The 24,200-nt window shown below is 40.3% G+C and overlaps 1 protein-coding gene across 3 annotated transcripts in view; it reads right to left on the reverse strand.

Moving 5' to 3' along the window:
• Positions 1-24,200, reverse strand: part of col5a1 (procollagen, type V, alpha 1) — a 352,300-nt gene that overhangs the window by 122,070 nt on the left and 206,030 nt on the right. For all 3 annotated transcript variants that reach the window (XM_059994251.1, XM_059994250.1, XM_059994249.1), the window contains 2 exons: positions 4,551-4,826; positions 1,746-1,802 (listed from right to left, as the gene is read on the reverse strand). In XM_059994251.1, coding sequence (XP_059850234.1) covers positions 1,746-1,802; positions 4,551-4,826 — 333 coding nt within the window. The remainder of the gene's footprint in view (positions 1-1,745; positions 1,803-4,550; positions 4,827-24,200) is intronic.

The raw sequence follows: 24,200 nt of genomic DNA on the forward strand, positions 1-24,200 counted from the left end.
ACACTTCCCAGAGCATTTTTTATTAAGCACAGAACCTGTGCCTTCGAGAGGACCACAACCTTGTGTGCCTCAACGACCCGGACAGCAACGTTGGCTTCTTCGGCCGGCTCTCAGTAGGGTGTAGTAGTAGGCCACGATAAGCTTCCAGGGCGCAGGCCTGGGCCAGGTTTTTGTTGTATGGGAGACCGGCAGTTGCCCAAGCTGCAAGTCTCCCCTCTCCATGCCACTGACGTTGTTCAAGGGAAGGGCACTAGGACCCATACAGCTTGGCACCGGTGTTGTCGCAGAGCAATGTGTGGTTAAGTGCCTTGCTCAAGGACACACACGCAGCCTCAGCCAAGGCTCGAACTAGCGACCTTCAGATCACTAGACGAACACCTTAACCACTTGGCCACGTGGCACGTACCTCGGTAGAGTAACACGTGGCCAGCAGGTCAAAGGCCTGATGAAGAGTGGTCCACCAGTCCTCCAGGTTCGGGGGTTCAGCTCAGGGCTAACAACCCTGACCGATCAAAAATAAATTGTTATGGAAACAGCAATGAAGAGTCCTTCATTACAGCCCTAAACGGCAGCAGTTTAGCTAAACTTGTGGAAGAGAAGGGGCAATTATACACTTGGTGGTGGCAGTGGAATTTAAACCCAGAACACAGACTATAGGAAGTGCAGAGTCCTCACACCACACACAAAAGCGATGGGTCATGAGGAGAATATCCAGTCTCCCTACAGACAGCAGTGGGAATTGAACCCCCTTCAGTGGTCACTGGATCTCCAAAGCAATTGCACTGACCACTGGGCTACCATGCCCCCCCCACATACTGTGATGCTGCCACATTCCTATCTGTGTTTGTCTGTCCGTGTGCTGTTACCCGCTCTCCATATGTCTCCACACTCCCCTGCGCTTTACTCGGCCGCTCCCAGCTAACGAGAAAATGCAAGCCAAATGAACTTTGTAGGAAAGGGAATATTGGACCATAATCGCAGCTCAGTACTAAAGGCTAACACTTTTGTATTGGGGAATGTTGCCATCTAGCTGGGTGGTAATGTTAAGAAAGGGCCTGTTGGTGGGTGAACATTGCAGCTTGAGAGGTATCCCAGTACTTGGTATCATGCTGGGTGTCTTTAACCAGTCTCGCTGCGTAAGTCTGGGTTCGAGGGAAGGGTTAAAGGTCACAGTTCCAACCTCCGGGATGTTGGATGGGTGCTTGCCCCAGATGGAGCAGCTGGCCTGACTGAGGCGAGCAGCAAACCCCCACCAGTCTCTGACCTGGGAGCACAGCCCTTCGCCCTCCTGCTCCCGACTGGGGCTCACTGGGAAAGGAGCGATGTCCCACACACACGCATCAGGCTCATCGGCAGACGGCCGGTGTTGGGAAACGGAGTGCTGGCCACATCAGTCCAGAGGCCTCACTAACAAGAGTTTGCAGTGCAGATGTTCCAGCGTCTGTCCCCCGCAGATTTACACGGCGCAACCTTGCCAAGATGTCGTCACTCTCTGCCTCTGCAGCTACAGGTGCAGTCGGCCTCGCAGGTGCACAAAGGTCACCTCCTCACAGTTTCCCAGCAGGCTCCAGTTTGCCCTGGGCACTGGGGCGGGAGGGATGAACAAGCGAGTGTCTTGGGAGGCAATGCCTCCAACGCAACCTGTCACAGACGAAGCGGAGACTCCTTCAACACCAAACCCCAACTGCAGTCAGCACAAGAGGAGAACATTACAGCAAGTTTCAAAGCTCTCGATACACACTCACCGGTTCAATGATGGCTGGCTCTCCCTTCTGACCCTTCTCACCTCTCAAACCTCCGTTCTGGACATTAAAAGGAAAGAACATAAATTTAACTTCAAATTAATGAACTCAGGGATGGACACAAGTACAAGGAGTAGTAGCAGGAGAGGGCCACGCAGCGTGTAAAGCTCCCTCTACCCCAGTCCCATCAATCGTTCCTTGACAGGACGTGATGAACAGATACAGCCCTGCTTGGGTACTGCGGTGAGAATGCCTGCGTGGTCTCTTCATGGCTTGGGAATGCACAACAAGCTAACACTGACCTTGAGCTTGGTTAGCCATGGGGCTAGGGGAGGTGAGGAGCCCCCAATCTGATGTCCAGTTCAATGTTGCACTGAGTCTGCCTTGGCACAGCCAGGATGTGTGGAAGAGGAAAGGGTTTTGGGGACTGTGCTGACGGAGGGAAGGGTTTTGGGGACTGTGCTTACGGAGGGAACGGTTTTGGGGACTGTGTTTACGGAGGGAAGGGTTTTGGGGACTGTGCTGACGGAGGGAACGGTTGTGAGGACTGTGTTTACAGAGGGAACGGTTGTGAGGACTGTGTTTACAGAGGGAAGGGTTTTGAGGACTGTGTTTACGGAGGGAAGGGTTTTGGGGACTGTGCTTACGGAGGGAAGGGTTTTGGGGACTGTGCTGACGGAGGGAAGGGTTTTGGGGACTGTGCTGACGGAGGGAATGGTTTTGGGGACTGTGTTTACGGAGGGAAGGGTTTTGGGGACTGTGCTTACGGAGGGAAGGGTTTTGGGGACTGTGCTGACGGAGGGAAGGGTTTTGGGGACTGTGCTGATGGAGGGAAGGGTTTTGGGGACTGTGCTGACGGAGGGAAGGGTTTTGGGGACTGTGCTGACGGAGGGAAGGGTTTTGGGGACTGTGCTTACGGAGGGAAGGGTTGTGAGGACTGTGCTTACGGAGGGAAGGGTTTTGGGGACTGTTTACGGAGGGAAGGGTTTTGGGGACTGTGTTTACGGAGGGAAGGGTTTTGGGGACTGTGTTTACGGAGGGAAGGGTTTTGAGGACTGTGTTTACAGAGGGAAGGGTTGTGAGGACTGTGTTTACGGAGGGAACGGTTTTGGGGACTGTTTACGGTTTTGAGGACTGTGTTTACAGAGGGAACGGTTGTGAGGACTGTGTTTACAGAGGGAAGGGTTTTGGGGACTGTTTACGGAGGGAACGGTTTTGGGGACTGTGCTTACGGAGGGAAGGGTTGTGAGGACTATGCTTACAGAGGGAACGGTTGTGAGGACTGTGTTTACAGAGGGAAGGGTTTTGGGGACTGTTTACGGAGGGAACGGTTTTGGGGACTGTGCTTACGGAGGGAAGGGTTGTGAGGACTGTGCTTACAGAGGGAAGGGTTTTGAGGACTGTGTTTACGGAGGGAACGGTTGTGAGGACTGTGTTTACAGAGGGAACGGTTTTGGGGACTGTTTACGGAGGGAAGGGTTTTGGGGACTGTTTACGGAGGGAAGGGTTGTGAGGACTGTGTTTACGGAGGGAAGGGTTGTGAGGACTGTGCTTATGGAGGGAAGGGTTGTGAGGACTGTGCTTACAGAGGGAACGGTTGTGAGGACTGTGTTTACAGAGGGAAGGGTTTTGGGGACTGTTTACGGAGGGAACGGTTTTGGGGACTGTGCTTACGGAGGGAAGGGTTGTGAGGACTGTGCTTACAGAGGGAAGGGTTTTGAGAACTGTGTTTACGGAGGGAAGGGTTGTGAGGACTGTGCTTATGGAGGGAAGGGTTGTGAGGACTGTGTTTACGGAGGGAACGGTTGTGAGGACTGTGTTTACAGAGGGAACGGTTTTGGGGACTGTTTACGGAGGGAAGGGTTTTGGGGACTGTTTACGGAGGGAAGGGTTGTGAGGACTGTGTTTACGGAGGGAAGGGTTGTGAGGACTGTGCTTATGGAGGGAAGGGTTGTGAGGACTGTGCTTACAGAGGGAACGGTTGTGAGGACTGTGTTTACAGAGGGAAGGGTTTTGAGGACTGTGTTTACAGAGGGAACGGTTGTGAGGACTGTGTTTACAGAGGGAAGGGTTTTGGGGACTGTTTACGGAGGGAACGGTTTTGGGGACTGTGCTTACGGAGGGAAGGGTTGTGAGGACTGTGCTTACAGAGGGAAGGGTTTTGAGGACTGTGTTTACGGAGGGAACGGTTGTGAGGACTGTGTTTACAGAGGGAACGGTTTTGGGGACTGTTTACGGAGGGAAGGGTTTTGGGGACTGTTTACGGAGGGAAGGGTTGTGAGGACTGTGTTTACGGAGGGAAGGGTTGTGAGGACTGTGTTTACGGAGGGAAGGGTTTTGAGGACTGTGTTTACGGAGGGAAGGGTTGTGAGGACTGTGCTTATGGAGGGAAGGGTTTTGAGGACTGTGTTTACGGAGGGAACGGTTGTGAGGACTGTGTTTACAGAGGGAAGGGTTGTGAGGACTGTGTTTACGGAGGGAACGGTTGTGAGGACTGTGTTTACAGAGGGAACGGTTTTGGGGACTGTTTACGGAGGGAAGGGTTTTGAGGACTGTGCTTACAGAGGGAAGGGTTTTGAGGACTGTGTTTACGGAGGGAAGGGTTTTGAGGACTGTGTTTACGGAGGGAACGGTTGTGAGGACTGTGTTTACAGAGGGAAGGGTTTTGAGGACTGTGTTTACGGAGGGAAGGGTTGTGAGGACTGTGCTTACGGAGGGAATGGTTTTGAGGACTGTGCTTATGGAGGCAAGAAAGGTTAGGAAGAGTTATCAGGAGGTGCAAGATCCTCACTTTGAGCAGTAACCTACCCTGTCACCGTCGTAGTTAGTGATGGCTGGAAAACCAGGGCCAATATCTGTACTAGGTTCAGTAATATCATCATCATACTCGTAGTAAACGTCGTATATGTCATAGCCGTATGAGTCGGTGTCATTTTCGCTGATTGGTATTACGTTGAATTTCTCTTCAGAAGTTGCCCCTTGGCCAGGTATTGCTTCGTCGACAATCTCAATTTTGTGCTCAGAGCCCTCTCCATATTCAGTGCCGTTAAAGCTGGTTACACTCTTCTCAAAGGTGTGGCTCGTCTTTGAACGGAAGAAAGAAAGATCACTGGTGAAAAACGACTGGACTAGGAAGTGACTGACAATTGATGAAACAAGATACACAGCCCCAGCCACGAGGTTTTAATCTCCCGTCTGTCCATTCAGATTCAGATTTATTTATCACACGTACAGCAAAACTAACAGTGAGATGCACCATTCGTGGAAACAACCGGCAGAGCCGAAGGGTGTGCCACACAGTCCAGCGCCGGCTGAGCGTGTCCACGTGCTCAGCAGAACACAGCAACGCCAGAAAACAAGGCTTTTACTCTCTCCCACCCTTCCTCCCCGATGGCACTCGAACTGTGCTCCCCACATCTAGTTGTTCATTTGAGTTAAACTTCTGGATTTTCAGAGTTATGATGTCCATAGGAAGGGTTAAATATTATACAATTTTTGCCCTGTAGTTATAAAAACAAAGGAAGTCGGGTTGTTTAATATCCCAAAATCAAAACGCTGCACACTCTGCAAAGAAGCTACGTGACCTGCACAATTCCAGTTGAGGACACAAGACCCTCAAGAGCAGAATGTCGATATTACTGACAACACCGTCATTTCTGTCGCTTGCTCTGATCCAGAAGGCAGGAGAGCTCAGAGGATAACAGATTAACCAACACACTACCAATCCCACTACTACGCAACCTTTCTGAGCTGGACACCAACAGACACAACGTGCACCCACACAAGAGACAGAGGCTCCCAATGGGCCACAGGGCTTAAGATCCTGGTGCAACGTTGCCGCTCATAATGTGGGAACTGTGGCCATTAATGTTGGGGGTGAAGTGTCAGGAGAGGAGCAAGCCATTCAGGCCGTCTACCCAGGTCCAACGCTTCAGCCAATCTGTTTCCAACTCCCTCTGCATAATGCGGCTAACACCGTGGGCTAACAGATTGTTCCCTGCCTGAGCACGGAAATTTCCGATTGCCTCCCATTCCCAGCAGCAGCTAAAGAGAAGTCCTGAGTTCCATCGTCTCTGTGTGATGAGCAGCTTCCTAACAAGTCAAGTCACATTTATTGTCATTTAAACCATAGACTGCTGGTACAGTACACAGTAAAAACAAAACAACCTTAACCCAGGACCCTGTTGCTACCAGGAAGAACACAAAACTGTGCTAGACTACTTGAAACAACACAAAACTGCACTAGACTACCTGAAAAGACACAAAACTACACTAGACCACGTGAAACAACACAGAACTACACTAGACTAGGTGAAACAACACAAAACTACACTAGACTACCTGAAACAACACAAAATTACACTAAACTACATGAAACAACACAAAACTACACTACAGTACTTGAAACGGGAAAAGTACAGTAGAGTACCTGAAGCAACACAAAACTACACTAGAATAGATGAAACAACACAAAACTACACAAGACCACCTAAAGCAACGCAAAATTACACTAGACTACCTGAAACAACACAGAACTACACTAAACTATGTGAAACAACACAAAGCTACACTAGACTACGTGAAACAACACAAAACTACACTAGATTACCTGAAACTATACTACACTACGTGAAACGTGAAAGTACAGTAGACTTCCTGAAACAACACAAAACTATACTAGAATACATGAAACAACACAAAACTACACTAGACTATGAGAAACAACACATGGCTACACTAGACGACGTGAAACAACCCAAAACTACACTACAGTACTTGAAACGGGAAAAGTACAGTAGAGTACCTGAAGCAACACAAAACTACACTAGAATAGATGAAATGACACAAAACTACACGAGACTACCTGAAGCAACACAAAACTACACGACACAACCTGAAACAACACAGACTGCACTAGACCACGTGAAACAACACAAAACTAAACTAGACTACCTGCAACAACACAAAACTACACTAGAGTAGGTGAAACAACAGAAAACTTCACTAGCTCACAAGAAGCAATGCAAAACTACGCTAGACTACTTGAAACAACATAAAACCAGACTGGACTACGGGAAACAACACAAAACTACACTAGACTACCTGAAGCGACCCAAAACTTCACTAGACCACGTGAAACAACACAAAACTACACTAGACTAGGTGAAACAGCAGAAAACTACACAAGACTGCCTTAAGCAAAGCAAAACTACACTAGACTATGTTAATCAACACAAATCTACACTGCACTATGTGGGACTATGTGAAACTACACTAGACTACGTGAAACAGCACAAAACTACTCTAGACTAACTGAAGCAAAACAAAACTACACTAGACTATGTGAAACAACACAGAACTACACTAGACTAGGGGAAACAACAGAAAACTACACTAGCTCATGTGAAACAGCACAAAACTACTCTAGACTACCTGAAACAACACAAAACTACACTAGACTAGGAGAAACAACAGAAAGCTACAATAGACTACGTGAAACAACACAAAACTACACTAGATTACCTGTAATGATACAAAACTAGACTAGACTACTTGAAAGAACACAAAACTACACTAGATTACCTGTAATGACACAAAACTACAGAAGACTACCTGAAACAACACAAAACTACACTAGACAACCTGAAACAACACAGAACTACACTAGACTACCTGACGCAATGCAGAATTACGCCAGACTACTTGAAACAACATAAAACTACACTAGACTACGTGAAACAACACAAAACTATACTACACTACATGAAACGTGAAAAGTACAGTGGACTTCCAGAAATAACACAAAACTATACTAGAATACATGAAACAGCACAAAACTACTCTGGACTACCTGAAACAATACAAAACTACACTAGACTACGTGAAATGACATAAAACTACACTAGACCACATGAAACAACACAAAACTACTCAAGACTACCTGAAACAAAGCAAAACTACACTAGAATAGATGAAACAACACAGAACTACACCAGACTACATGAAACGACACAAAACTACACTAGACAACCTGAAACAACACAGAACTACACTAGACTACCTGACACAATGCAAAACTACGCGAGACTACTTGAAACAAAATAAAACTACACTAGACTACGTGAAACAACACAAAACTATACTACACTACATGAAACATGAAAAGTACAGTAGACTTCCTGAAACAACACAAAACGATACTAGAATACATGAAACAACACAAAATTACACGTGACTATGGGAAACTAAACAAAGCTACACTAGACTACGTGAAAGAAAACAAAACTACACTAGACTACGTGAATCAGCACAATTCTACACTGCACTACGTGAGACTACATGAAAATAAACTAGACTACGTGAAACAACACAAAACTACACTTGACTACCTGAAGCAATGCAAAACTACACTAGACTATGTGAAACAACACAAATCTACACTAGACTAGATGAAATAACACAAAGCTAAAATAGACTACCTGAAACAACACAAAACTACACTAGACTACATGAAATAACACAAAGCTAAAATAGACAACCTGAAATAACACAAAACTACACTAGACTACATGAAATAACACAAAGCTACACTAGACTACCTGAAACCACACAAAACTACACTAGACCACGTGAAACAACACAGAACTACACTAGACTAGGGGAAACAACAGAAAACTACACTAGCTCATGTGAAACAGCACAAAACTACTCTAGACTACCTGAAACAACACAAAACTACACTAGACTCGGAGAAACAACAGAAAGCTACAATAGACTACGTGAAACAACACAAAACTACACTAGATTACATGTAATGACACAAAACTAGACTAGACTACTTGAAAGAACACAAAACTGCACTAGATTACCTGTAATGACACAAAACTACAGAAGACTACCTGAAACAACACAAAACTACACTAGACAACCTGAAACAACACAGAACTACACTAGACTACCTGACGCAATGCAAAACTACGTGAGTCTACTTGAAACAAAATAAAACTACACTAGACTACGTGAAACAACACAAAACTATACTACACTACGTGAAACGTGAAAAGTACAGTAGACTTCCTGAAACAACACAAAACAATACTAGAATACATGAAACAACACAAAATTACACATGACTATGGGAAACTAAACAAAGCTACACTAGACTACGTGAAAGAAAACAAAACTACACTAGACTACGTGAATCAGCACAATTCTACACCGCACTACGTGAGACTACATGAAAATAAACTAGACTACGTGAAGCAACACAAAACTGCACTTGACTACCTGAAGCAATGCAAAACTACACTAGACGACGTGAAATAACAGAAAGCTAAACTAGACTACCTTAAACAACACGAAACTACACTAGACTATCTGAAACAACACAAAACTACACTTGACTACCTGAAGCAATGCAAAACTACGCTAGACAACCTGAAACAACACAGAACTACACTAGACTACGTGAAACGTGAAAATTACAACAGACTACCTGATGCAACATAAAACTACACTAGAATAGATGAAACAACACAAAATTACACTAGACTAACAGAAAGAACACAAAACAACACTCGACTACCTGAAACAACACAGAACAAAACTAAACTATGTGAAACAACACAAAGCTACACTAGACTACCTCACGCAATGCAGAATAATGCCAGACTACTTGAAACAACATAAAACTACACTAGACTACGTGAAACAACACAAAACTATACTACACTACGAGAAACATGAAAAGTATAGTATACTACCTGAAGCAACACAAAACTACACTAGAATAGATGAAACAACACAGAACTACACCAGACTACATGAAACGACACAAAACAACACTAGACTACGTGAAACAAAACAAAACTACACTAGACTACCCGAAGCAATGCGAAACTACACTGGACTACTTGAATCAACCCAAAACTACACTAAGGCTAAGTGAAACAAAACAAAACTATACTACACAACGTGAAAGGTGAAAAGTACAGTAGACTACCTGAAGCAGCACAAAACTACACTGGAATAGATGAAATAACACAAAACTACACTAGACTATGTGAAACATCACAAAACTACACTAGATTACCTGTATTGACACAAAACTACACTAGACTACTTGAAAGAACACAAAACTACACTAGACTACCTGTAATGACACAAAACTACAGTAGACTACCTGAAGCAACACAAAACTACACTGGAATAGATGAAGTAACACAAAACTACACTAGACTATGTGAAACAACACAACGCTACAATAGACTATGTGAAACAACACAAAACTACACTAGATTACCTGTAATGACACAAAACTACACTAGACTACTTGAAAGAACACAAAACTACACTAGACTACCTGTAATGACACAAAACTACAGTGGACTACCTGAAACAATAGAATACTACACTAGACAACCTGAAACAACACAGAACTACACTAGACAACGTGAAACAACACAAAACTATACCAGACTACCAGAAACAACAGAAAACTACACTAGACTACCGGAAACAACACAAACCAACACTAGACTAGATGAAATAACACAAAGCTAAAATAGACTACCTGAAACGACACGAAACTACACTAGACCACGTGAAACAACACAGAACTACACTAGACTACGTGAAACAACACAAAACTACACCAGACTACCTGCAAAAACTCAATACTACACTAGACTACGTGAAACAAAAAACTGCACGAGACTACCTGAAACAACACAAAACTACACTAGACTACCTGAAACAACACAGAACTACACTAGACTACTGAAACAACACGAAACTACACCAGACCACGTAAAACAACACAGAACTACACTAGACTAGGAGAAACAACAGAAAACTACACTAGCTCACGTGAAACAGCACAAAACTACTCTAGAGTTCCTGAAACAACACAAAACTACACTAGACTACGTGAAACGACACAAAACTACACTAGACTACCTGAAGCAATGCAAAACTATGCTAGACAACCTGAAACAACACAGAACTGCACTAGACTACGTGAAACAACACAAAACTACTCTAGACTACGTGAAATAACACAAAACTACACTAGACTAGGTGAAACAACAGAAAACTACACTAGCTCACGTGAAACAACACAAAACTATGCTAGACTACCTGAAAGAACACAAAACTGCACTAGACAACCTGAAACAACACAGAACTACACCAGACTACGTGAAATAACACAAAGCTACACTAGACTACCTGAAACAAGAAAAAACTACACTAGACTACGTGAAATAACATAAAGCTACACTAGACTACCCGAAACAACAAAAACCTATACTAGAGTACGTGAAATAACATAAAGCTACACTAGACTACGTGAAACAACACAAAACTATATGACATTACGTGAAATGTGAAAATTACAGTAGACTTCCTGAAGCAAAACAAAACTATACCAGAATACATGAAAGAAAACAAAACTACACGCGACTATGTGAAACAACACAAAACTGCACAAGACTAGATGAAACAACAGAAAACTACACTAGCTCAGGTGAAACAACACAAAACTACTCTAGACGACCTGAAACAACAGAAAACTACGCTAGACGACCTGCAACATCACAAAACTACACTAGACTACTTGAAAGAACACAAAACTACACTAGACTACCTGAAACAACACAAAACTATACTACACTACGTGAAACGTGAAAAGTACAGTAGACTACCTAAAGCAACACAAAACTACACTAGAATAGATGAAACAACACAGAACTACACTAGACTACGTGAAACGACACAAAACTACACAAGACTACCTGAAGCAATGCAAAACTACACAAGACAACATGAAATAACACAAAGCTACACTAGACTACTGAAACGACACGAAACTACACCAGACCATGTGAAACAACACAGAACTACACTAGACTAGGAGAAACAACAGAAAACTACACTAGCTCACGTGAAACAGCACAAAACTACTCTAGATTCCTGAAACAACACAAAACTACACTAGACTACGTGAAACGACACAAAACTACACTAGACTACCTGAAGCAATGCAAAACTACGCTAGACAACCTGAAACAACACAGAACTACACTAGACTACGTGAAACGTGAAAATTACAGTAGACTACCTGATGCAACACAAAACTACACTAGAATAGATGAAACAACACAAAATTACACTAGACTAACAGAAAGAACACAAAAAAACACTAGACTACCTGAAACAACACAGAACTAAATTAAACTATGTGAAACAACACAAAGCTACACTAGACTACCTAATGCAATGCAGAATTACGTCAGACTACTTGAAACAACATAAAACTACACTAGACTACGTGAAACAACACAAAACTATACTAGAATACATGAAGAAACACAAAACTACACGCGACTATGTGAAACAACACAAAACTACACTAGACTACCTGCAACAACACAAAACTACACTAGAATAGATGAAACAATACAAAACTACACTAGACTACGTGAAACAACACAAAACTACACTAGACTACGTGAAATAACACAAAACTACACTAAACTACGTAAATCAACACAAATCTACACTGCACTACGTGAGAATACATGAAACTACACTAGACTATGTGAAACAACACAAACCTACATTAGACTACCTGAGGCAATGCAAAACTACACCAGACGACGTGAAATAACAGAAAGCTACACTAGACTACCTGAAACGACACGAAACTACACGAGACCACGTGAAACACACAAATCTACATTAGACTAGGTGAAACAACAGAAAACTACACGAGCTCACGTGAAATAACACAAAACTACTCTAGACTACTTGAAACAACACAAAGCTACACTAGACTACGTGAAACAACACAATTTTACACTGCACTACGTGAGACTACATGAAACTACACTAGACTATGTGAAAGCACACATAACTACACAAGACTACCTGCAACAACACAAAACTACACTAGAATAGATGAAACAACACAAAACTACACTAGGCTACCTGAAAGAACACAAGACTACACTAGACTACCTGCAGCAACACAAAACTACACTAGAATAGATGAAACAACACAAAACTACACTAGGCTACCTGAAAGAACACAAAACTACACTAGACAACCTGAAACAACACAGAACTACACCAGACTATGTGAAAAAACACAAAACTACACTAGACTACCTGAAACAACACAAAACTACACTAGACTACGTGAAATAACACAAAGCTTCACTAGACTACCTGAAACAACAAAAACCTACACTAGACTATGTGAAATAACATAAAGCTACACTAGACTACGGGAAACAACACAAAACTATACAACACTACGTGAAATGTGAAAATTACAGTAGACTTCCTGAAGCAAAATAAAACTATACTAGAATAGATGAAACAAAACAAAACTACACGCAACTATGTGAAACATCACAAACCTACACAAGACTACCTGAAAAAAACAAAGCTACACAAGACTACATGAATCCACACAAATATACACTGCACTACGTGAGACTACATGAAACTACACTAGACTATGTGAAACAACACAAACCTACACAAGACTACCTGAAGCAATGCAAAATTACACCAGAAAACGTGAAATATCAGAAAGCCACACTAGACTACCTGAAATGACATGAAACTACACTAGACTAGGTTAAACAACAGAAAACTACACTAGCTCACGTGAAACAAAACAAAACTACTCTAGACTACCTGAAACAACACAAAACTACACGAGACTACGTGAAATAACAAAAAGCTACACTAGACTACGTGAAACGACACGAAACTACACTAGACCACGTCAAGCAACACAAACCTACACCAGACTACGTGAAAGAACACAAAACTACACGAGACTACCTGAAACAACACAAACCTACACTAGTCTACGTGAAATAACAAAAAGCTACACTAGACTACGTGAAACGACACGAAACTACACTAGACCACGTCAAGCAACACAAACCTACACTAGACTACGTGAAACAACACAAAACTACACGAGACTACCTGAAACAACACAAAACTACACTGCACTATGTGAAACAAAACAAAACTACACTAGACTACATGAATCAACACAATTCTACACTGCACTACGTGAGACTACATGAAACTACACTAGACTACGTGAAAGAACACAAAACTACACTAGACTACGTGAAACAACACAAAACTATACTACACTACGTGAAACGTGAAAAGTGCAGTAGACTTCCTGAAACAACACAAAACGATACTAGAATACATGAAACAACACAAAATTACACATGACTATGGGAAACTAAACAAAGCTACACTAGACTGCGTGAAAGAAAACAAAACTACACTAGACTACGAGAATCAGCACAATTCAACACTGCACTACGTGAGACTACATGAAAATAAACTAGACTACGTGAAACGACACAAAACTACACAAGACTACCTGAAGCAATGCAAAACTACGCTAGACAACTTGAAACAATATAAAACTACAGTAGACTACGTGAAACAACACAAAACTATACTACACTATGTGAAACGTGAAAAGTACAGTAGGCTTCCTGAAACAACACAAAACTATACTAGAATACAAGAAGCAACACAAATCTACATGCGACTATGTGAAACAACACAAAGCTACACTAGACTAAGTGAAACAACACAAAACTACACTAGACTACCTGAAGCAATGCAAAACTACGCTAGACAACTTGAAACAACATAAAACTAGACTAGAATACATGAAACAACACAAAAGTACACGTGACTATGGGAAACTAAACAAAGCTACACTAGACTACCTGAAACAACACAAAACTATACTACACTACGTGAAACGTGAAAAGTACACCAGATTACGTGAAACAACACAAAACTACACTAAAATAGATGAAACAACACAAAACTACACTAGACTACCTGAAAGATCACAAAACTACACTAGACTACCTGAAACACACAGAACTACACCAGAATACATGAAACAACACAAAACTACCATAGACTACGTGAAATAACACAAAACTACACTAGACAACCTGAAACAACACAAACCTACACTAGACTACGTGAAATAACAAAAAGCTACACTAGAATACGTGAAACAACACAAAACTATACTACACTATGTGAAATGTGAAAATTACAGTAGACTTCCTGAAACAAAACAAAACTATAGTAGAACACATGACACAAAACAAAACTACATGCAACTATGTGAAACAACACAAACCTAAACAAGACTACCTGAAACAAAACAAAACTATACTAGAATACATGAAACAACACAAAACTACACTAAAATAGATGAAACAACACAAAACTACACTAGACTACCTGAAAGAACACAAAACTACACTAGACTACGTTAAACGACACAAAACTACACAGGACTACCTGAAACAAAGCAAAACTACACTAGACTACGTGAAACAACACAAAACTACACTACACTATGTGAAACAGGAAAAGTACAATAGACTTCCTGAAACAACACAAAACTATACTAGAATACATGAAACAACACAAACCTACACAAGACTACCTGAAGCAATGCAGAACTACACCAGAATACGTGAAATATCAGAAAGCCACAATAGACTACCTGAAATGACATGAAACTACACGAGACCACGTGAAACAACACCAAACTACACTAGACTAGGTGAAACAACAGAAAACTACACTAGCCTACGTGAAACGACACAAAACTGCACAAGACTACCTGAAACAAAGCAAAACTACACTAGACTACTTGAAACAATGCAAAACTACGCTAGACAACCTGAAACAACACAGAACTACACTAGACTACGTGAAACGTGAAAATTACAGTAGACTACCTGATGCAACACAAAACTACACTAGAATAGATGAAACAACACAAAATTACACTAGACTAACAGAAAGAACACAAAAAAACACTAGACTACCTGAAACAACACAGAACTAAATTAAACTATGTGAAACAACACAAAGCTACACTAGACTACCTAATGCAATGCAGAATTACGTCAGACTACTTGAAACAACATAAAACTACACTAGACTACGTGAAACAACACAAAACTATACTAGAATACATGAAGAAACACAAAACTACACGCGACTATGTGAAACAACACAAAACTACACTAGACTACCTGCAACAACACAAAACTACACCAGATTACGTGAAATAACACAAAACTACACTAAACTACGTAAATCAACACAAATCTACACTGCACTACGTGAGACTACATGAAACTACACTAGACTATGTGAAACAACACAAACCTACATTAGACTACCTGAGGCAATGCAAAACTACACCAGACGACGTGAAATAACAGAAAGCTACACTAGACTACCTGAAACGACACGAAACTACACGAGACCACGTGAAACACACAAATCTACATTAGACTAGGTGAAACAACAGAAAACTACACGAGCTCACGTGAAATAACACAAAACTACTCTAGACTACTTGAAACAACACAAAGCTACACTAGACTACGTGAAACAACACAATTTTACACTGCACTACGTGAGACTACATGAAACTACACTAGACTATGTGAAAGCACACAAAACTACACAAGACTACCTGAAACAACACAAAACTACACTAGAATAGATGAAACAATACAAAACTACAATAGACTACCTGAAAGAACACAAAACTACACTAGACAACCTGAAACAACACAGAACTACACCAGACTATGTGAAAAAACACAAAACTACACTAGACTACCTGAAACAACACAAAACTACACTAGACTACGTGAAATAACACAAAGCTTCACTAGACTACCTGAAACAACAAAAACCTACACTAGACTATGTGAAATAACATAAAGCTACACTAGACTACCTGAAACAACACAAAACTACACTAGACTACGTGAAATAACACAAAGCTTCACTAGACTACCTGAAACAACAAAAACCTACACTAGACTATGTGAAATAACATAAAGCTACACTAGACTACGTGAAACAACACAAAACTATACAACACTACGTGAAATGTGAAAATTACAGTAGACTTCCTGAAGCAAAATAAAACTATACTAGAATAGATGAAACAAAACAAAACTACATGCAACTATGTGAAACAACACAAACCTACACAAGACTAGCTGAAAAAAACAAAGCTACACAAGACTACATGAATCCACACAAATATACACTGCACTACGTGAGACTACATGAAACTACACTAGACTATGTGAAACAACACAAACCTACACAAGACTACCTGAAGCAATGCAAAATTACACCAGAAAACGTGAAATATCAGAAAGCCACACTAGACTACCTGAAATGACATGAAACTACACTAGACTAGGTGAAACAACAGAAAACTACAGTAGCTCACGTGAAACAAAACAAAACTACTCTAGACTACCTGAAACAACACAAAACTACACGAGACTACGTGAAATAACAAAAAGCTACACTAGACTACGTGAAACGACACGAAACTACACTAGACCACGTCAAGCAACACAAACCTACACCAGACTACGTGAAAGAACACAAAACTACACGAGACTACCTGAAACAACACAAACCTACACTAGGCTACGTGAAATAACAAAAAGCTACACTAGACTACGTGAAACGACACGAAACTACACTAGACCACGTCAAGCAACACAAACCTACACTAGACTACGTGAAACAACACAAAACTACACGAGACTACCTGAAACAACACAAAACTACACTGCACTACGTGAAACAAAACAAAACTACACTAGACTACGTGAATCAACACAATTCTACACTGCACTACGTGAAACAACACAAAACTATACTAGAATACATGAAACAACACAAAATTACACGTGACTATGGGAAACTAAACAAAGCTACACTAGACTGCGTGAAAGAAAACAAAACTACACTAGACTACGAGAATCAGCACAATTCAACACTGCACTACGTGAGACTACATGAAAATAAACTAGACTACGTGAAGCAACACAAAACTGCACTTGACTACCTGAAGCAATGCAAAACTACACTAGACGACGTGAAATAACAGAAAGCTAAACTAGACTACCTTAAACGACACGAAACTACACTAGACTACCTGAAACAACACAAAACTATACTGCACTACGTGAATCGTGAAAAGTACAGTAGACTACCTAAAGCAACACGAAACTACACTAGAATAGATGAAACAGAACAAAACTAAACTAGACTACGTGAAACGACACAAAACTACACAAGACTACCTGAAGCAATGCAAAACTACGCTAGACAACTTGAAACAATATAAAACTACAGTAGACTACGTGAAACAACACAAAACTATACTACACTATGTGAAACGTGAAAAGTACAGTAGGCTTCCTGAAACAACACAAAACTATACTAGAATACATGAAGCAACACAAATCTACACGCGACTATGTGAAACAACACAAAGCTACACTAGACTAAGTGAAACAACACAAAACTACACTAGACTACCTGAAGCAATGCAAAACTACGCTAGACAACTTGAAACAACATAAAACTATACTAGAATACATGAAACAACACAAAAGTACACGTGACTATGGGAAACTAAACAAAGCTACACTAGACTACCTGAAACAACACAAAACTATACTACACTACGTGAAACGTGAAAAATACACCAGATTACGTGAAACAACACAAAACTACACTAAAATAGATGAAACAACACAAAACTACACTAGACTACCTGAAAGATCACAAAACTACACTAGACTACCTGCAACAACACAAAACTACACTAGAATAGATGAAACAATACAAAACTACACCAGTCAACCTGAAAGAACACAAAACTACACTAGACAACCTGAAACACTCAGAACTACACCAGAATACGTGAAACAACACAAAACTACCATAGACTACGTGAAATAACACAAAGCTACACTAGAATACGTGAAACAACACAAAACTATACTACACTATGTGAAATGTGAAAATTACAGTAGACTTCCTGAAACAAAACAAAACTATAGTAGAACACATGACACAAAACAAAACTACATGCGACTATGTGAAACAACACAAACCTAAACAAGACTACCTGAAACAAAACAAAACTATACTAGAATACGTGAAACAACACAAAACTACACTAGACTACCTGAAAGAACACAAAACTACACTAGACTACGTTAAACGACACAAAACTACACAGGACTACCTGAAACAAAGCAAAACTACACTAGACTACGTGAAACAACACAAAACTACACTACACTATGTGAAACAGGAAAAGTACAATAGACTTCCTGAAACAACACAAAACTATACTAGAATACATGAAACAACACAAACCTACACAAGACTACCTGAAGCAATGCAGAACTACACCAGAATACGTGAAATATCAGAAAGCCACAATAGACTACCTGAAATGACATGAAACTACACGAGACCACGTGAAACAACACCAAACTACACTAGACTAGGTGAAACAACAGAAAACTACACTAGCCTACGTGAAACGACACAAAACTGCACAAGACTACCTGAAACAAAGCAAAAGTACACTAGACTACTTGAAACAATACAAAATTACACTAGACAACGTGAAACAACACAAAACTACACTACACTATGTGAAACGGGAAAAGTACAATAGACTTCCTGAAACAACACAAAACTATACTAGAATACATGAAACAACACAAACCTACACAAGACTACCTGAAGCAATGCAAAACTACGCTAGACAACTTGAAACAACATAAAACTAGACTAGAATACATGAAACAACACAAAAGTACACGTGACTATGGGAAACTAAACAAAGCTACACTAGACTACCTGAAACAACACAAAACTATACTACACTACGTGAAACGTGAAAAGTACAGTAGACTTCCTGAAACAACACAGAACTACACCAGATTACGTGAAACAACACAAAACTACATGAGACCACGTGAAACAACACAAAACTACACTAGACTAGGTGAAACAACAGAAAACTACCCTAGCTCACGTGAAACAAAACAAAACTACTCTAGACTACCTGAAACAACACAAATCTACACTGGACTACGTGAAACGATACAAAACGACACAAGACCACCTGAAACAAAGCAAAACTACACTAGACTACCTGAAACAAAGCAAAACTACACTAGGCTACCTGAAGCAAAGCAAAGCTACGCTAGACAACTTGAAACAACATAAAACTAAACTATACAACGCGAAACAACACAAAACTACACTACACTATGTGAAACGGGAAAAGTACAATAGACTTCCTGAAACAATACAAAACTATAGTAGAATACATGAAACAACACAAAACTACACGCGACTATTTGAAACAACACAACGCTACACTAGACTAAGTGAAACAACACAAAACTACACGAGACTACGTGAAACGGCACGAAACGACAATAGACTAGGTGAAACAACAGAAAACTACACTAGATCATGTGAAGCAACACAAAACTACTCTGGAAGACCTGAAACAACACAAACCTACACTAGACTACCTGCAACAACACAAAACTAAAATAAACTACCTGCAACAACACAAAACTACAATAGACTACCTGAAACAACACAAAATTACACTAGACTACATGAAATAACACAAAGCTACAATAGACTACCTGAAACAACACAAAACAACACTACACTACGTGAAATAACAGAAAGCTACACTAGACTACCTGAAACGACACGAAACAACACTAGACCACGTGAAACAACACAAAACTACACACGTCTTGGTGAAACAACAGAAAACTACACTACCTCAAGTGAAACAACTCAAAACTACTCTAGACAACCTGAAACACACAGAACTACACCAGAATACGTGAAACAACACAAAACTACCATAGACTACGTGAAATAACACAAAGCTACACTAGACTACCTGAAACAACACAAACCTACACTAGACTACGTGAAATAACAAAAAGCTACACTAGAATACGTGAAACAACACAAAACTATACTACACTATGTGAAATGTGAAAATTACAGTAGACTTCCTGAAACAAAACAAAACTATAGTAGAACACATGAAACAAAACAAAACTACATGCGACTATGTGAAACAACACAAACCTAAACAAGACTATCTGAAACAAAACAAAACTATACTAGAATACATGAAACAAAACAAAACTAGACGCAACTATGTGAAACAACACAAAGCTACACAAGACTACGTTAAACAACACAAAACTACACTAGACTACGTGAATCAACACAATTCTACACTGCACTACGTGAGACTACATGAAATTACACTAGACTACGTGAAGAACACAAAACTACACTAGACTCCCTGAAACAACACATAACTACACTAGACAACCTGAACCAACACAGAACTACACTAGACTACTTGAAACAACACAAAACTTCAGTAAACTACCTGAAACAACACAACACTACACTAGAATACCTGCAACAACACAATACAACACCAGACTATGTGAAACAACACAAACCTACACAAGACTACCTGAAGCAATGCAAAACTACACCAGAATACGTGAAATATCAGAAAGCCACAATAGACTACCTGAAATGACATGAAACTACACGAGACCACGTGAAGCAACAGAAAACTACCCTAGCTCATGTGAAACAAAACAAAACTACTCTAGACTACCTGAGACAACACAAATCTACACTGGACTACGTGAAACGATACAAAACGACACAAGACCGCCTGAAACAAAGCAAAACTACACTAGACTACCTGAAACAAAGCAAAACTACACTAGACTACTTGAAACAATACAAAACTACACTAGGCTACCTGAAGCAAAGCAAAGCTACGCTAGACAACTTGAAACAACATAAAACTAAACTATACAACGTGAAACAACACAAAACTACACTACACTATGTGAAACGGGAAAAGTACAATAGACTTCCTGAAACAATACAAAACTATAGTAGAATACATGAAACAACACAAAACTACACGCGACTATTTGAAACAACACAACGCTACACTAGACTAAGTGAAACAACACAAAACTACACGAGACTACGTGAAACGGCACGAAACGACAATAGACTAGGTGAAACAACAGAAAACTACACTAGATCATGTGAAGCAACACAAAACTACTCTGGAAGACCTGAAACAACACAAAACTACGCTAGACTACCTGCAACAACACAAATCTACAATAGACTACCTGAAACAACACAAAATTACACTAGACTACATGAAATAACACAAAGCTACAATAGACTACCTGAAACAACACAAAACAACACTACACTACGTGAAATAACAGAAAGCTACACTAGACTACCTGAAACGACACGAAACAACACTAGACCACGTGAAACAACACAAAACTACACACGTCTTGGTGAAACAACAGAAAACTACACTACCTCAAGTGAAACAACTCAAAACTACTCTAGACAACCTGAAACACACAGAACTACACCAGAATACGTGAAACAACACAAAACTACCATAGACTACGTGAAATAACACAAAGCTACACTAGACTACCTGAAACAACACAAACCTACACTAGACTACGTGAAATAACAAAAAGCTACACTAGAATACGTGAAACAACACAAAACTATACTACACTATGTGAAATGTGAAAATTACAGTAGACTTCCTGAAACAAAACAAAACTATAGTAGAACACATGAAACAAAACAAAACTACATGCGACTATGTGAAACAACACAAACCTAAACAAGACTATCTGAAACAAAACAAAACTATACTAGAATACATGAAACAAAACAAAACTAGACGCAACTATGTGAAACAACACAAAGCTACACAAGACTACGTTAAACAACACAAAACTACACTAGACTACGTGAATCAACACAATTCTACACTGCACTACGTGAGACTACATGAAACTACACTAGACTACGTGAAGAACACAAAACTACACTAGACTCCCTGAAACAACACATAACTACACTAGACAACCTGAACCAACACAGAACTACACTAGACTACTTGAAACAACACAAAACTTCAGTAAACTACCTGAAACAACACAACACTACACTAGAATACCTGCAACAACACAATACAACACCAGACTATGTGAAACACAAAACTGCACTAGACTACCTGAAACAACACAAACCTACACTAGTCTACGTGAAATAACACAAAGCTACACTAGACTACCTGAAACAACACAAAACTACACTAGACCACGTCAAGCAACACAAACCTACACTAGACTACGTGAAAAAACACAATTTTACACTGCACTACGTGAGACTACATGAAACCACACTAGACTATGTGAAAGAACACAAGACTACACTAGACTACCTGCAACAACACAAAACTACACTAGAATAGATGAAACAATACAAAACTACACAGGACTACTTGAAAGAACACAAAGCTACACTAGACTACATGAAATAACACAAAGCTACAATAGACTACCTGAAACAACACAAAACAACACTACACTACGTGAAATAACAGAAAGCTACACTAGACTACCTGAAACGACACGAAACAACACTAGACCACGTGAAACAACACAAAACTACACACGTCTTGGTGAAACAACAGAAAACTACACTACCTCAAGTGAAACAACACAAAACTACTCTAGACAACCTGAAACACACAGAACTACACCAGAATACGTGAAACAACACAAAACTACCATAGACTACGTGAAATAACACAAAGCTACACTAGACTACCTGAAACAACACAAACCTATACTAGACTACGTGAAATAACAAAAAGCTACACTAGAATACGTGAAACAACACAAAACTATACTACACTATGTGAAATGTGAAAATTACAGTAGACTTCCTGAAACAAAACAAAACTATACTAGAATACATGAAATAAAACAAAACTAGACGCAACTATGTGAAACAACACAAAGCTACACAAGACTACGTTAAACAACACAAAACTACACTAGACTACGTGAATCAACACAATTCTACACTGAACTACGTGAGACTACATGAAACTACACTAGACTACGTGAAGAACACAAAACTACACTAGACTCCCTGAAACAACACATAACTACACTAGACAACCTGAACCAACACAGAACTACACTAGACTACTTGAAACAACACAAAACTTCAGTAAACTACCTGAAACAACACAACACTACACTAGAATACCTGCAACAACACAATACAACACCAGACTATGTGAAACACAAAACTGCACTAGACTACCTGAAACAACACAAACCTACACTAGTCTACGTGAAACAACACAAACCTACACAAGACTACCTGAAGCAATGCAAAACTACACCAGAATACGTGAAATATCAGAAAGCCACAATAGACTACCTGAAATGACATGAAACTACACGAGACCACGTGAAGCAACAGAAAACTACCCTAGCTCACTTGAAACAAAACAAAACTACTCTAGACGACCTGAAACAACACAACACTATGCTAGACGACCTGCAACAACACAAAACTACACTGGACTACTTGAAA

This window comes from Hypanus sabinus, chromosome 18, assembly GCF_030144855.1.
Source record: "Hypanus sabinus isolate sHypSab1 chromosome 18, sHypSab1.hap1, whole genome shotgun sequence".
NCBI lineage: Eukaryota > Metazoa > Chordata > Chondrichthyes > Myliobatiformes > Dasyatidae > Hypanus > Hypanus sabinus.